The sequence below is a fragment of the Petaurus breviceps genome, unplaced genomic scaffold, assembly GCF_028583685.1.
Source record: "Petaurus breviceps papuanus isolate PSGF00001 unplaced genomic scaffold, PetGlider_PUasm1.0 138, whole genome shotgun sequence".
In the NCBI taxonomy this organism is placed as follows: domain Eukaryota; kingdom Metazoa; phylum Chordata; class Mammalia; order Diprotodontia; family Petauridae; genus Petaurus; species Petaurus breviceps.
Genome location: NW_027185694.1, coordinates 23,352,411 through 23,367,287, shown reverse-complemented (window position 1 = coordinate 23,367,287; position 14,877 = coordinate 23,352,411). Strand labels below are relative to the sequence as shown.

General features: G+C 47.9%; 1 protein-coding gene across 1 annotated transcript; it reads left to right on the top strand.

The window, feature by feature from the left end:
* Positions 1 to 369: 369 nt before the first annotated feature.
* On the top strand, positions 370 to 14,500 carry WDR24 (WD repeat domain 24). The gene is made up of 9 exons (XM_069108112.1): positions 370 to 1,456; positions 5,423 to 5,600; positions 6,605 to 7,277; positions 11,418 to 11,533; positions 11,660 to 11,781; positions 11,897 to 12,001; positions 12,106 to 12,443; positions 13,694 to 13,878; positions 14,043 to 14,500. Exons 1-9 carry the CDS (start codon positions 976 to 978, stop codon positions 14,209 to 14,211), a joined length of 2,367 nt encoding a protein of 788 aa, XP_068964213.1. The 5' UTR covers positions 370 to 975; the 3' UTR covers positions 14,212 to 14,500.
* The last annotated feature ends 377 nt before the right edge of the window (positions 14,501 to 14,877 follow it).

Below are 14,877 nucleotides of genomic sequence, written 5' to 3'. Positions count from 1 at the left end.
GAGCTGGAGGGACCCTAAGGCAGAACTGGGAAGAGCCTGAGAACATACTGCCTACACCGGCAGAGCCGGAAGTGACCCTTAGAACGCAAAACACCGGATGTCAGAGATGGGAAGGACCTAAGGGACCAGGCCTTTGTACAGAGGGGAAACTGAGGCTCGGGGAGTGGCAGGGAAAAGGAAAGGGAAAGCTTTCAGACCGGCTCCAAAGGCCCGTCTGAATGGGGCGGGACTTGGGGTGTGCCTGGACCGTGGGCCCCTCCTCCCGGCCCTTCCCCGCGGTATCCCCGCCTCCCGCCTCCCAGCGCCGCCCCAGGCCGGAACGCTTGTCTCCGGCCCGCGGTGGCGGCGACGGCTCCTCCTTGGAGCGGGACCACTTCCGTTGCCTGGGCTCTCGCCGAGGCTACGTCATTTCCGCTGTGGCGCGCCTGGCGGGCGGAGCCGGTTGGGTGAGTGAGGGGTTCAGGGACTGAGGGCTGGGGCGGGGCAGGGGTCTGCGACGCCGCCCGCCCCTCCCCCTCTCGCCCTGGGCTCTTCGCGTCTCCAGGTCGCCTCGTGGGCGTCTCTCTCACTGTCCCCGTGTGAGGCTCTCTCTGCTCTGGGTGCCTCCGGTCTCTGCCCCCCACTTCTCTCCATCAGCCTCAGGCCCGGCCCCCGTTCTCTCTCTTCCCGTCTCTTTCAGAGGCCTCCGTGCCTCGGAGCCAGCCCCAGCCGCCTCGCGTGTTGAGTTCCCGGCTTTTCCCCCTGTGTGCCCCAGCACGAGGTTATGAACGTCCGCCCCGGTGAGGAGGTCTGGCCTCCTCCGCCTAGCCCTCCCTCCCCATGACTCCGGGGGCTTCCTGGCAGCCCGGCCCCAGGACGTGTCCGACCAAGGCCGAGAGCTCATGTCCGCGGAGCTCGTTTGAAGCCCACCCCTGACCCAGCAGGGTCGTGCCTTGAGCTTTAGGGGCGGGGAGCCCGTGAGGAATCGGAGCACACATGGAGAAAATGGCCCGGGTCACCACAGCCCTGGGGGGCAACACCCTCACGGGCCGGACCATGTACTGCCACCTGGACGCCCCGGCCAATGCCATCAGCGTGTGTCGGGACGCCGCCCAGGTGGTGGTGGCTGGCCGGAACATCTTCAAGATCTACGCCATCGAGGAGGAGCAGTTTGTGGAGAAGCTGAACCTGCGTGTGGGCCGCAAACCCTCGCTGAACTTCAGCTGTGCAGACGTGGTGTGGCACCAGATGGACGAGAACCTGCTGGCCACGGCAGCCACCAACGGCGTGGTGGTGACCTGGAACCTGGGCAAGCCGTCCCGGAACAAGCAGGACCAGCTGTTCACCGAGCACAAGCGCACGGTCAACAAGGTGTGCTTCCACCCCACCGAGGCCTACATGCTGCTCAGTGGCTCCCAGGATGGCTACATGAAGTGCTTTGACCTCCGCAAGAAGGACTCGGTCAGCACTTTCTCTGGTGAGAGTGGTGTAGGGCTGGAGCCCGGCGCACTCGGGGCCTCTGCACTCTCCCTTTTATCAGCCTGGAAGCTCTCCCACCTGGGGTATGGGCAACCTCTTTTCACATACCTCATTCCCCAGTTCTCATGTGATTAATCTTGGGCAAGCTCTCAGAACGTTCTTCTGTACAATGGGGTGCTCTTATTGCTGGTTATTAAGATCAGAAGTTCTGTGATCAGTCAACTAACCAGTGATTTTCCCTTCCTTTCTTTCTCTCTCTTACAGTCATTTATCCAGGGCTTAACTCTACCGAAGTCTGCTAGGCACTAGAAGTGTAAAAATGGATAGTCCCTACTTTCGGGAATTTTATGATCTAAGTAACAGGGAGATTAAAATGTACTCTGATACATGAGATTCAAATTATGATGCAATAAATGCAAAATTTCCCCACTAAAATTCTACTCTAGTATAATAAAAACCTTATGTTTGTACTTTAATTTTTACCAAGCCCTTTCCTCACAGTTATCCCCTGAGATAGTATAAATATTATGTTTGAAGTAGTGTTTGATAGATGACTGAGGCACAGAGGCCATATGACTTACCCCAGGTTACACAACCAGTTATTGTCTCACCAGCCTGCCCTCTGTACACCTCAGTTCAGTGCTCTTTCATTTAGACCAGGTTACCCTCTCAGCTCTGGCTTCTTATAGGTTCTGCCAGCTCTTCTGGCGGGTCTTGGCAAACTAGAGTTATGAGTACAGTTCCGACAATGTACTCTATTAACTAAAGTCCAGCTTAATGCAAAAGAGACCCATCACCGGAGAGTTTGGGGGTTTTACCTCAGCATTTTTTTGAAGGACTAAAGAAGTATATAAATGCTATGAGACAAAAAGAGAGAACAGTCACTTCTAAATTAGTGAAACAGGGAAGACTTCTCAGAAGATAGCATCTGAAGACCAGACAGGATGTAAACAGTTAAGCAGTAAGAGAAGGGTGAAAGAAGGCATGAGAAGAAGCCCATAGATTGAAGAATTTACTTACAGTTGTTAACTAAGTTCCTTTTTGTCTGTTTAACTGAATCTGCCTTTTAAAACTTAGCCTCAAGTCCTGACCACCTCAGCCCACAGTAATCTACTCACTAAGCCCCTGAGGCTTGTTGTAATTCTCTTTTCCATATATTATAAATCTTGTATCTCCCGTCAGACTGTAATGTTCTTGAGGGAAGGGACTGTGACTATATTGTGTTTTTTCCTACCTCATCCAAAAGGGAGGTGGTGTAGATAGAGTGCTAGATGTAGAATTAGAGAGACCTGTGTTCAGATCCTGCCTCTGATACTTTGAAGCTCTGTGTACATGGGTAAGTCACTTAGTCTTTCTGAGCTTCCCTTCCTTATCTATAAAACAGGGATAACAATACTTGTCCTACTTGCTTACAGGCTTGTTTAGGGGACCAAGCATTATAATGTATGTGGAGGACTTTTTAAACTTTAAAGTACTAGTTAAATGCAGTTGTTGTTAATAATAAAGCTTATATTTATATGGTACTTTTCCATTTATTAAGGGCATTTGCATACACTTGCATTTGATCCTAACCTACCTGTTCAGGTATGTGGTTTTACTGATAGCAATAATAATAATAATAACTCACATTTATATATGACTTTACAGTTTATAAAATGCTTTTCTCACAACAATCTTATAAGATGATATTATCATCATTTCATAGATGAGACTCCTGAAGCCCAGAAGACAGTGATTTGCTCGAGATCTCACTGCTGGTCAGTGGCAGATTTGAGACTTTGAGACTCTAGACTCTCAGGTCTATTGAGGTAGCTTCATAACTACACTGTAAGAGACAGCAGAAGAGGTGATCCCTGTTCTGGGGAAGTACACATTGAAATTTAAGGGCCATGCCCATTGGATTCCCAAATGAGGTACAGGTGGGTCCAGAATAAAAATAGCCTTACTCTGGAACCTCCTCTCTGTGGTGCTATTCTTGGTATGTGTCCCTCAGCTGTGATAATGTCATATAGCAAGGGCCTTCATACTTCAGTATTAGTGAAGAACTGGAATAAGTGGTGGTGGGGCCAATGAATGCTACATATAGAACTTCTCTGTGAAAAGCAATGCTTGAAATGTTTGTGCCAGGATAAGGATTCTGAGAAGGCAGCATAGAAACCACCCTGTGACTCTTCAGGTGCCAAGATGGTAAAAATTCTTGGGCCTATCATGGCAGCAGACAATTCATTCTCCATTCCACCTGGAGGGGAGAGTTTAAATGCTCAGCCAATAGCTGAATATTTGGAGACAAGGCTACTCTCTAGCTCCATATCTGGTCTGACATTTGTTTGGAACCTATTTGTCACCCTTCTTACTCCCCACTCCCTTCTGTAGGGTGGGAATAAGAACCCTCCTCCTTTCCTCCTGTCTCAGAAAGCACTTCAAGATCATAAGTGGGTCATGCTTGAAGTGCTTCTTCAGAAAAAAAAATAGATGCTTCTTCAAAAGGGCTCTGTGGGTATTTGAAGGTTATTGGAGTAACTGTTACTTAGCTCTGGGGTCGTGGTTTGAGTTTTTAACTAAAGAGAAAGCAAGTAGGAGGTCTTGGGGATGAGGGGAAAAACTAGTGTCCAGATAGGGCTGCCTCACCTCAGTGGAAGGAAGTGTCCCTTTTTTAATGTAACTTTTTTTTTTAAATTAACAAGCATTTATTTTCTCTCCTCTGCCTCTCCCTCCCCCGCCCAGGGGAAATCCTTATAACAAATATGCTTAAACAAATTTCTACATTGGCCGTGTCCAAAAATGTTTGTCTCATTCTGCATCATGAGTCCATCACCTGTCAGGTGGGTAGAATGTTTCATCATCATTCCTCTGAAATTATGGTTGGTCATTGCATCATTGAACAGACTTCTTAAGTCCTCCAAAGTTCTTTGTCTTTTCATTGTTGTTAGTATATAAACTTTTCCTGGTTCTTCCCACTTCACTCTGCATTAATTGAGACAGTTCTTACCAGGTTTCCCTGAAACCATCCTTTTCATCATTTTGTATGGCAAGATACTATTCCATTATATTAATTTAGTATAATTTATTTTTTCCCCAATTGATGCATACCCCCTTAGTTTGTAGTTCCTTGCTATTGCAAAAAAGGTGCTATAAATATTTTCCTACCTACAGGTCTTTTCTTTGAACTCTCTGAGTTTTAATCTTACCATGTATCCCTGGATGAAAGAGCATGTGGAATTTACTGACCTTTTGGGCGTAACTCCAAATTGCTTTCCAGAATGCCTGGTCACAGGCATCACAGCTCTACCAGTAACGAGTTAATGTTCCTGTTTTCATGTAACCAATCCACATTGGTTATTTTCACTTTTCTGTCATCTTTTCCATCTGATGGAGGAGAGGTAGAACTTCAGAGTTACTTTATTTTACATTTCTATAATGAGTGATTTGGAGCATTTTTTATATGACTGTTGATAGCTTGGATTAAGAAGGGGCCCTTTGGAAGAGTCTTTGATTTATATAGATTCTATGGTCTCCCTTCTCCTGACCTCATAGCTTCTTTTGGAGTAATGAAGAGAAGATGAAGCTGCTCTGGAAGGTCACCCTGAGGCTTTGGTCCTTTCACTTCCTTCCTGTCCTGTCCAAGGCCATTTTCCCAGAGGGGCCACCAATGTATCTAGCCTCTCCAGGTGGCCCTGCCCCAGCTTCTCTGGCTCCTATAAATCTGCTCTGTGGGCCTAAAGAAGATTCAGCACTAGTCTGACCCTGACCTCCCATATTACACAGCCTTCCCTATCTTCCACCACTGAGACTGAGTGAAAAACTACACTCTCTATCTTTTGGGTGTTGAGAAGTAAGGAAATGAAGGTCATGGGAGAGAAAAACCAGCTCTGAATGGTAAGGTTAGGGAATTGCCTGGGTCAGATTAGTGCTTGAGTTGGTTTTACTAGTGCTGTCTCTTTCTTCCCTTCTTACCTCCTGCCAGGTCAGTCAGAGAGTGTACGTGATGTCCAGTTCAGCATCCGTGACTACTTTACTTTTGCTGCCACCTTTGAGAATGGCAATGTGCAGCTCTGGGACATCCGGAGGCCAGATCGATACGAAAGGATGTTCACTGCTCACAATGGCCCTGTCTTCTGCTGTGACTGGCACCCTGAAGATAGGTATGGAATAAAGGGCAGACAAAGATGTCCTGGGGGTTTCTCAGGGCAGAGGGCAGAATAACCAAACCCTTAAAAAAAAGAAAAAAAAAGATCACAGTATTGAACAGCAGAAGGAGTTTGAGAGGTATATGTAGTTCAGCCCTTTATTTTGCAAAAGAGGAAACCAACCAGGAAAGGTGAAGGAATCTATTCAACATGATGCTTTATGTGGTACCGTAGGATTAGAATTTGGGACCCTTGATTCTTTTTTTTTTTTCAGGCAATTGGGGTTAAGTGACTTGCTCAAGGTTACACAGTTTCTGGGTGGGTGCTAAGTATCTGAGCCCAGATTTGATCTCCAGGTCATCCCGACACTGGGGCTGGTGCTCTTACTCGCTGTGCTACCTGGCTGCCCCTGGGACCCTTGATTCTAAAGCCAGTGTTTTCCCAACTACATTGTACAACCCCTCATTTGCAGAGTGCTTTCTAAAGTACTTTCACTTCCTTTCTCATTTGGTCTGGCACAATGCTGAGAGTAGGATTTTTATCCCCATTTTATTGGTGGAGGTATTAAAACATAGAGAAGAAAAATGTATTGCATGCAGTGGAAGTCTTTAGTCATGATGCTGGTGGTAGACAAGAGTAGCAGACCTCTGGTTTGGTGTTACTTCTGCTAGGCCATAGTGGCTCCTTAGATACCAGCTGTGTGGCCTTTGTTGAGAGGTGAGATCTGGAAAGAGAACGAGCCAGAGCTTCACCACAGTATGCACATGGTGGGAACTGACTGCAGAGATTTGGAAAGTCCTCAGTCTGGGATAAGATTGTAATTAAAGTGCCCCTGGTTTATCTGCCTTCCCGACCTTCCCATTGGATGTCTGCAGAGGTGGCAGCAGGGTTCCAGGGGCTGGAAGAGGACAGCTGTTTGGGGAGGGAGAGCCAAGGTCAAGTGAAAAGAATGTAAAATATGTGAATGTTCTTGGAGAGTTAGAGCAGCCCTCCATTTCCACACCTCCTTCACTTCACAGGGGCTGGTTAGCCACAGGGGGACGTGACAAGATGGTCAAAGTATGGGACATGAATACAAACCGAGCCAAAGAAATCTACTGTGTGCAGAGCATCGCCTCAGTGGCCCGTGTTAAGTGGAGGCCAGAATGCAAACACCACCTGGCTACTTGCTCGATGATGGTCGACCACAATATCTATGTGTGGGATGTGCGCCGGCCCTACATTCCCTCTGCCATGTTCGAAGAGCATCGAGATGTCACAACCGGCATTGTGTGGCGCCACCTTCATGACCCCTACTTCCTGTTGTCAGGCTCCAAGGACAGTACCCTCTATCAGCATATTTTCAAAGATGCAAGCCAGCCCATTGAGCGGGCCAACCCTGAAGGCCTGTGCTATGGGCTCTTTGGGGACCTGGCATTTGCAGCCAAGGAGAGTTTGGTGACAGCTGACTCAAACCGCAAGCCCTACCCAGGTGACCGGCGCCACCCCATCTTTTTCAAGCGCAAGCTGGATCCCACAGAGCAGTTCGAATCGGTATCATCCAGTGCCCTAAGTGTCTTTGAGACAGAGCCAGACAGCAGCAGCATGGGCTGGTTTGTGGACACAGCTCGGCGCTATGCTCTGGCTGGCAGGTCCTTGGCTGAGCTTTGTGATCACAATGCCAAGGTTGCCAAAGAGCTGAGCCGAAACCAGGTGAGTTCCAAGGCTGCTGGGAAGGGTTGGCCCCAGACCCCTTGAGTGGGGGGCCAAGGGATGCCTGCCCTTAGAAGGGAATGGGCAAAGGGGCTGTGTACATAGTCAGCTTTCATTCAGTATACTGAATGAAAGTATACATTGCAGTTATTGGGCAATGGGAGAACCTTAAGCAGTACTGGGCACAACTTCTGATAACTACCAAATGTTTATTAAGTGTTTATGATGGACTAGGCAATTTGCTTAACTCTGGAGACACAAAACAAGGCAAAAACTGCCCTCACAGAGCTTGTGTTCTAATGGGGGTAGACAACATGTATATAAATAGGTATATATAAGGTAAAAACAGCAGATGGAAGGTTTCTGTCACTGAGGGCAGCAGGCAAGGACTTAGGTAGAAAGTGGCCCTGCAGCTGAGTCCTGAAGTAATCCTGGGAGTTCTAAGAGGGGGTGGTGAGGAGGGCCAGCATTCCAGGCCTGGGAGGCAGCCAATGCAAAGGCACACAGTGTGGCCAAATCACAGGGCACGTAGAGGGTTATGAAGTAGAACAAGACTGGAAAAGTAGGAAGGGGCCCAGTTTATGAGAAGATTTAAATAGCAAACAAAAGGACTTTATAGGGGGCGGCTAGGTAACGCAGTGAATAAAGCACTGGCCCTGGAGTCAGGAGGACCTGAGTTAAAATTCAGTCTCAGACACTTAACACACACACACACACACACACCTAGCTGTGTGACCTTGGGCAAGTCACTTAATCCCAATTTCCCTACCTTCTCCCTCCAAAAAGCCAAAAAAAAAAAAAAAGGACACTTTGGCCCTGGGGACCTTAGAAAGCCATCAGAGTTTATTTAATAGGAGGGTGACATGGTCAGATTTAGGTTTTAGAAAAATGCTGGCAGCTGTGTGGAGGATGGCTTGAAGTGAGGAGAAATGAGGCAGAGAGGCTATTTTAATAGTCTAGGTGAGAGGAGACTGGAGCTTGACCCAGGGTGGTGACAGTGTGGGAACATATGCATGATAAAGAAAAGGCAGTGTTACAATGAAATTAAAAAACCGAGTAGTTACATCCAGACAAATTATTTATTGAGCAAATTTCTCGGTAGCCAAGGACCCATAATCTTGGTTTCTACAAAGCTAATATACAATTTGGAGGGAATAAAAAACAGGAAAAAGAGTATTGGGATAGGGATTGAGACACCTGGCTTCCTATTGGAGGGAATTGGGAGACATTGAGGTGAGAGGGAAAGGGCTAGTTTTGTGACTTTGGGGAGGTGGGGTAATCTTGTGTCTTATCCAAAATCAGGTGACTTACAAGCAGCCAAAACTTAGCTTTACCAAATGTTGGATAAAAGCAAAATGGAGTCTATATAAAAATAACTAATGTTATTTTTAATGTCATCATAGGAATGGTAAGATTTAGGAGCTGAGAGTGACAAGGCAAAGATGACACTGAGATTGAGACCTGGGTGACAGAAGTTGAGAGGAGGGTTGGGGGGCAAATCTGGCAAGCTCTGTTCTGTACAGTTAAGTTTGAGGTGCTTATGGGAGGACATTCATTTCAAAATGCAGAGTAAAGTCACATAGGATGAGAGCTCAGGAAAGAGACTGAGACTAGATATGTTCATCAGTGGGCTGCCATTTGGACCCATGGGAGCTGAGGAGATTTCTGAGTGAGGTAGTGTGGGGAGAAAAGAGAGGAGGCCCCAGGACAGAGCCTTGCAGGCACCCCCAGTTAACAGGCGTGGCATGGATGAAGATTCAGCTGAGGAGGAGGAGGAGCACAGAGAGCAGGGTCATGAGAATTCTTGGAGGGAAGAGTTTCCAGGAAAAGTAGGTGATCAACAGCGTTCTTCTAATCCTCAAATGAGGCAGTTTATCTTTGGGACACGGAGGGGGGTATAGGCAAATGAGACTTTTTTCAGCCATTTCCTAAATACCTATAATGTGCAGTGCCCTCCCCCAGAGTCTTCTGATGTCCATGAAGGTATGGAGATGCCTCTGGCATCTCTAAGACAGTGCTTGAAAAGTGCCTGTGTGTGGCTTAGGCGTCTTGTTTTGGAGGTAGGAGCTCACAGACACAGAGTGAGAGGGATAGTCAGCACGCTGGATGGCATAGTGGAGATCTGGCAAGATCTTAATAGGCCAGAACATTGGGCTGCATCAATAAAATTAAGTTTAATGGGAATAAATGTAAAATCTTAACTCATACTCCAAAATCAATTTTCCAAGTATAAGAGGTGTTGTGGATAGCAGTTTTATTTGAGAAAGATCTGGGGTGGGGCAGGTAGGTGGCACAGCAAATAGAGCACCAGCCCTGGAGTCAGGAGGACCTGAGTTCAAATCCTGTCTCAGACACTTGACACACTGGCTGTGTGACCTTGGGCAAGTCGCTTAATCCCAATTGCCCTGCCTTCCCCCTTCCAAAGAAAAAGATCTGGGGAGATTAGTGGACCCCAAGCTCAATATGAGCCAACAGTGTGAAAGGGCTTCCAAAAGCCCCAGCTTGCTCTTGGGCTGCATTAAGATAATTCTAGCCTCCAGAATAAGATGATGATCCCACTGTCCTCAGTGCTTGTCCAGCCACATCGGTAATATCTTTAGTTTGGGGTACTGTGTTTTAGGAAGGACATTGATATTGATAGTCTAGATAATATTCAGGGTGATGAGGGTTCTGGAGTTCATACCACATAGGGATTAGCTGAAGGAATGGGGAAGGTTAGCCTGGAGAATTAATGACACAGCAGAGACATGATCATTGTCTCCATTTATTTGGAGTGCTGTCCTATGGGAAAGGGGAAAAGCTTGTTCTGTTTTGCTCCTGAAAGTAGAAGCAGTGGGTGAAAGTTGCAAAGAGGCAAATGTAGACTGGATGTTGAGAAGGATGTCCTAAAAATCAGGTGTTCCAAAAGTCGACTGGCCTGCTCTGATCTGGAGGCAGAGGCCAGAGGACCTCATGTGGAGTACATGCTAGTGGGGGTTAGCTTTTTTATTCTGGGTTGGACTAGATGGCCATGAGGGTCCCTTTTAACTCTAAATTTCTGTCATTTTGTGATTCCCCAAATCAGCTATATTCACAGTAGGTTCATGAGGCAGCTTCCTGGGACTGGGTAGATTAAGAGTGCACATCAGCTTCCTTTGCCATTCACAACCCTCCACAGTATCCAACCTAATCTTCACAATCTCATCCTATACTAGCGTATGTGTAACCAGACCGGACTTTTCATGGGCTGCCGTTCTTGTCCTTCATTGCTCTCCTGCACACTCTCTCATGCCTATAAGGGATGTCTTTCTCTTATGATACCCTTCTCTCACGGTCCCTTTGGGGCCACCTCTGGTTCAGCCTTGCCCATAAAAATTTCCTTACTCTCTTCCCTCCCTGAAGATGTATGTAATCTTTCTGGCCATCTTTACACTTATTACAGTCTGCCTGTGATCATTATTTCTTTTACAAATTTTTTATATATTTTGTTTTTCTATCACCTAAATTTCTCCCTTTATCTCTTTCCTTCCCTGCTCCCAGAGAGCCATTCTGTGTAAGAATATTTTTTTAAAAGAAAAAGAGAAAATCAGCAAAACATCAAAAAACCAATACGTAAAAAAAAATCTGAAAAATTATCATAGTTATTTCTGCACATTTTAACCCGCCACCACTACCTTGACCCAGTTAGACTATCAATTCCTTAATGGGAAGAAGTGTTATTTTTCATCTCTGTGTCCTTGACCCTCATAGTATCTTACATATAAATGCTTGCTGAATTGATAACTTGGTACAGTAACTGCATTTCCCAGCTAGGAGATTGAGGGGCCTAGGCTGAGTGGATTCAAATGTGTGCCTCAAACATTTTTCCTTTTATTAGAGGGAGAGAGGCTGTAAGGTAAAGACCAGGCTTTCCTTCCATTTAACTCAACAGAGTCTAACCAGCAGCATCTCCAAAAGGGCTGCTGGAGATTTGGGCCCTTCATTTCACAAATAGGGAGCCCACTGCCTAGGGAAGGGAAGGGAGGGAAGGGATTTACCTGGTGATGTAAGGCTTGGCCAGAGTGAGGAGTGAGCGGGCTGACTTCCTCCCTGTGCTCTTCCCACCACCCCGCCCTTCTTCAGTGCATGTCAGGCCTGTTGCTTACTCTCTCTTTGGGGTAGGTTGCTCAAACATGGACCATGCTGAGAATTATTTACTGCAGTCCTGGCACCATGCCCTCTGCCAACCTGAACCACAGCATTGGGAAGGGCAGCACCAACCTTCCGCTTATGAATAGGTAATGGAGGGGCAGGGAAGAAGGGGTGTTGAGGAGGGACTTGGTGGTGGCAGCACTGTCCACCTGCTTGGCTCATTTCCCTCGTCTGGGCTTCACCTCTTTCCCTCTTGCCCCCACTCCAAAAAGCTTCAACCTGAAGGACATGGCCTCTGGAATGGGGAGTGAGGGCCGACTGGATTGGAGTAAGGGGGAAAACCGAAGCGAGAACATTCTACTGGACTCCTCTACCACCCTCATCACTAATGATGGTAAGGTGGGTGATGGGTTCCAAGCACCATCCGATGATACATGAGTAAATGGGCAGGGGAAACATGGGCATCCTCGGTTCTTACAGCTCTCTGACTTCCTCTCCTCCCTTCACAGAGAATGAAGAGACAGAAGGCAGCGATGTCCCTGCTGACTACCTCCTGGGCGACGTGGAGGTAGATGACGACGAGCTGTACCTGATGGATCATGAGAATGCCCACAGTAAGTGGCAGCAGGGCCTGGGCAGGGGTGCCCCAGTGGGGCCTGTCGGTGTGGGAAATGTCAATGTCCCCCAACCTAATGGTGTGTCTACCCCTCCGCCCCAGCGGAGGAGCCAGAGTATGTGCTGCCCCAGGAAGCCTTTCCTCTCCGCCATGAGATCGTGGACAATCCCTCTGGTCCTGACCACCTACAAGACAAGGCCGACTCACCCCACGTGAGCGGCAATGAGGCAGAGACAGTATCCCTGACCCCCGTGGAGTCCTTCTCGCTTATTTCCATCTCCCACACGCTCTATGAGAGCCGTTTGCCTCCTGACTTCTTCAGTGCGCTGGTGCGGGACATGCTGCGTTTCTATGCTGAGCAGGGTGATGTGCAGATGGCTGTATCTGTCCTAATCGTGTTGGGCGAGCGAATCCGAAAGGAGATTGACGAGCAAACTCAGGTGCCCCTCTGATCATGTGTTCTGGGGGGCTGGTGTAACAGAGCAGGATCAGATTTACTACCTTGGGTCCCCTGTGTGACTGACCTACCTGGTTACTCTTCCTTTATGAACTGAATTTTCTTTAATTTGAGATTGCATGGGGAAAGTATTTTATAAACCTCAAAACACAGTCTATATAATGTCAGTTGTTAGTAACCACAGATGGTTTCCACATTCTCAGAAGCGAGTTCATTTCCATAATCATGCCCTTCTGCCCCTCCCACTCTGGTCATTAAGTGTAAATTTTTCGAACTTTGACAGGACAGAGGAAGGGAAGGATAGAGAGATCAGAAATTGGGTTAGATAGCTAAGAGATTGGGTAGGAGTTAAGCTGGAATAGCCAGATTACATATTCATCAGATGTGGTCAGTAAGCAGGAGGAGGAAGCTGTGTAGGTGTCTGGGTCAATCCAAACCCTTAGGATGGCCATAAATGCTTTCGGGTGTAGGATGGTCTTCAGACAGATTGCCAAGGCTTCTATTTAGAGTAAACCTAGTCTTAATACTCAGTAATGGAATGATGACATGCATGGCAATCCCAGACATTATTGCAGTGGGATAATTCTGGGTGCATTACATGTATCCAGTAGCTTGCAGTTTACAAAACAATTTCCCATCCAGTCTTTCATCTGATCCTTACAACATCCCTATGAGTTTATAATCACTTCCCACACCAAGGAGGGCTTACAATCTCCCTTTGGTAGATGAGGAGTGTTTTGCTCAGATGAAGTTGCTGACAAATGGGCCTGGGTTCAGGTCTTCTGATTCCTAACTCCAGACTCATTATACTTAACCATGTAGTTGTCAGGGGGGTGGGAGTCCATGGAATCTGCCACTTGCCACCTGTCACCATGGGAGGAGTTGCGTTCTCTGCTGTCCTTGACAATATCGTGGGTCACCCCTTGTGCTCCTCGTCCTCTAGGACCCAGGAGATTAAGGGCCCCAGTGTAGTAGTATGGGCGAGCAGACCAGCCCAGGGCTCTCCTCTGCTTCAGACTGTAAGGGTCCCAGTGTAGTACTATGGGAAAGCAGACCAGCCCAGGGCTCTCCGCTGCTTCAGCCTGTAAGGGCCCCAGTGTAGCACTATGGGCGAGCAGACCAGCCCATGGCTCTCCTCTGCTTCAGCCTGTAAGGGCCCCAGTGTAGCACTATGGGCGAGCAGACCAGCCCAGGACTCTCCTCTGCTTCAGCCTAATGTCTCCTCTCTCCCAGGAGCACTGGTATACCTCCTATATTGATCTGCTACAGCGATTCAGGCTCTGGAACATATCTAACCAGGTGATCAAACTAAGTACCTGCCGAGCCATCACCTGTCTGAACCAGGCGTCCACCACCCTGCATGTCAACTGCAGCAACTGTAAGAGGCCCATGAGCAACAAGGGCTGGATCTGTGACAGGTCAGAGGCTGGCCGGGCAGGGGGACGGCGGAGAGGAGGAGGGGCTTGGTGAGGGCTAGTGCCCCATCCCAGACGTTGTGCTGAAGAGGGGATGGGAATCACAGGGCCTCTGGGACCCTTGGTGACCACTGTCCTCCCTTCCTCTCTTGTTCTGCTGGCCACAGGTGCCGCCAGTGTGCCAGCACTTGTGCTGTGTGCCACCATGTTGTGAAGGGTCTGTTTGTGTGGTGCCAGGGCTGCAGCCATGGTGGTCATCTACAACATATCCTCAAGTGGCTGGAGAGCAGCACACACTGTCCGGCAGGCTGCGGCCACCTCTGTGAGTACACCTGAGCTCCCCCTGAGGAACTGCTATTGGCACCAACTGTCCACAGGGCCTCTACAGAAACAGCACAAGGCTGGCAAGCCATGCTATGAGATGCTCCTGCCTCTGGCCCTCTTCTGAAGAAAGAAAAGAAAGATGAGTTCATGTCAGCTGTTCCTGGGACCAGTCAGGAGACCTCTGTTCAAGACTGAACTCTGCCAGCAAGTCATGGCTTCTCTCCAGTCTCAGTTTCCCCATCTGTAAAAATTGCAGAGCTGTTGGAAGAAAAGCACTTTATAAATACGAATTGTTACTATAGCTAAAGGAGTTGGTTTTTATTGGGGGCTGTGAGGGGCTGATAACAGCACTTGAATGTTCTTTCCTACTTGCAGAAAAGTCCCCTCTAAGAAGGCTGGGCTCTCAGTAGCCAGAAGCTGCTTCTGACAGTTCCCAAAAGAGACTCTGGAGCAGGACTGACTGGGATGGAATTCAGTTCAATTCAACAACATTAAATACCTTTAAATTCTAGGCTGATTGCAAAGTGGTGGTGGGGAAGAGGACAAAAAAACCACACCCAGCCTTGTGGCTTCCTGGGGACACACAGATAAGTAAATACCAAATAATTTCCGGAGAGTGCACCAGCAATTAGGAGTCAGGAAAGGCCTTGAAGCTAGGGCTTCTGTGAAGCAGCAGGA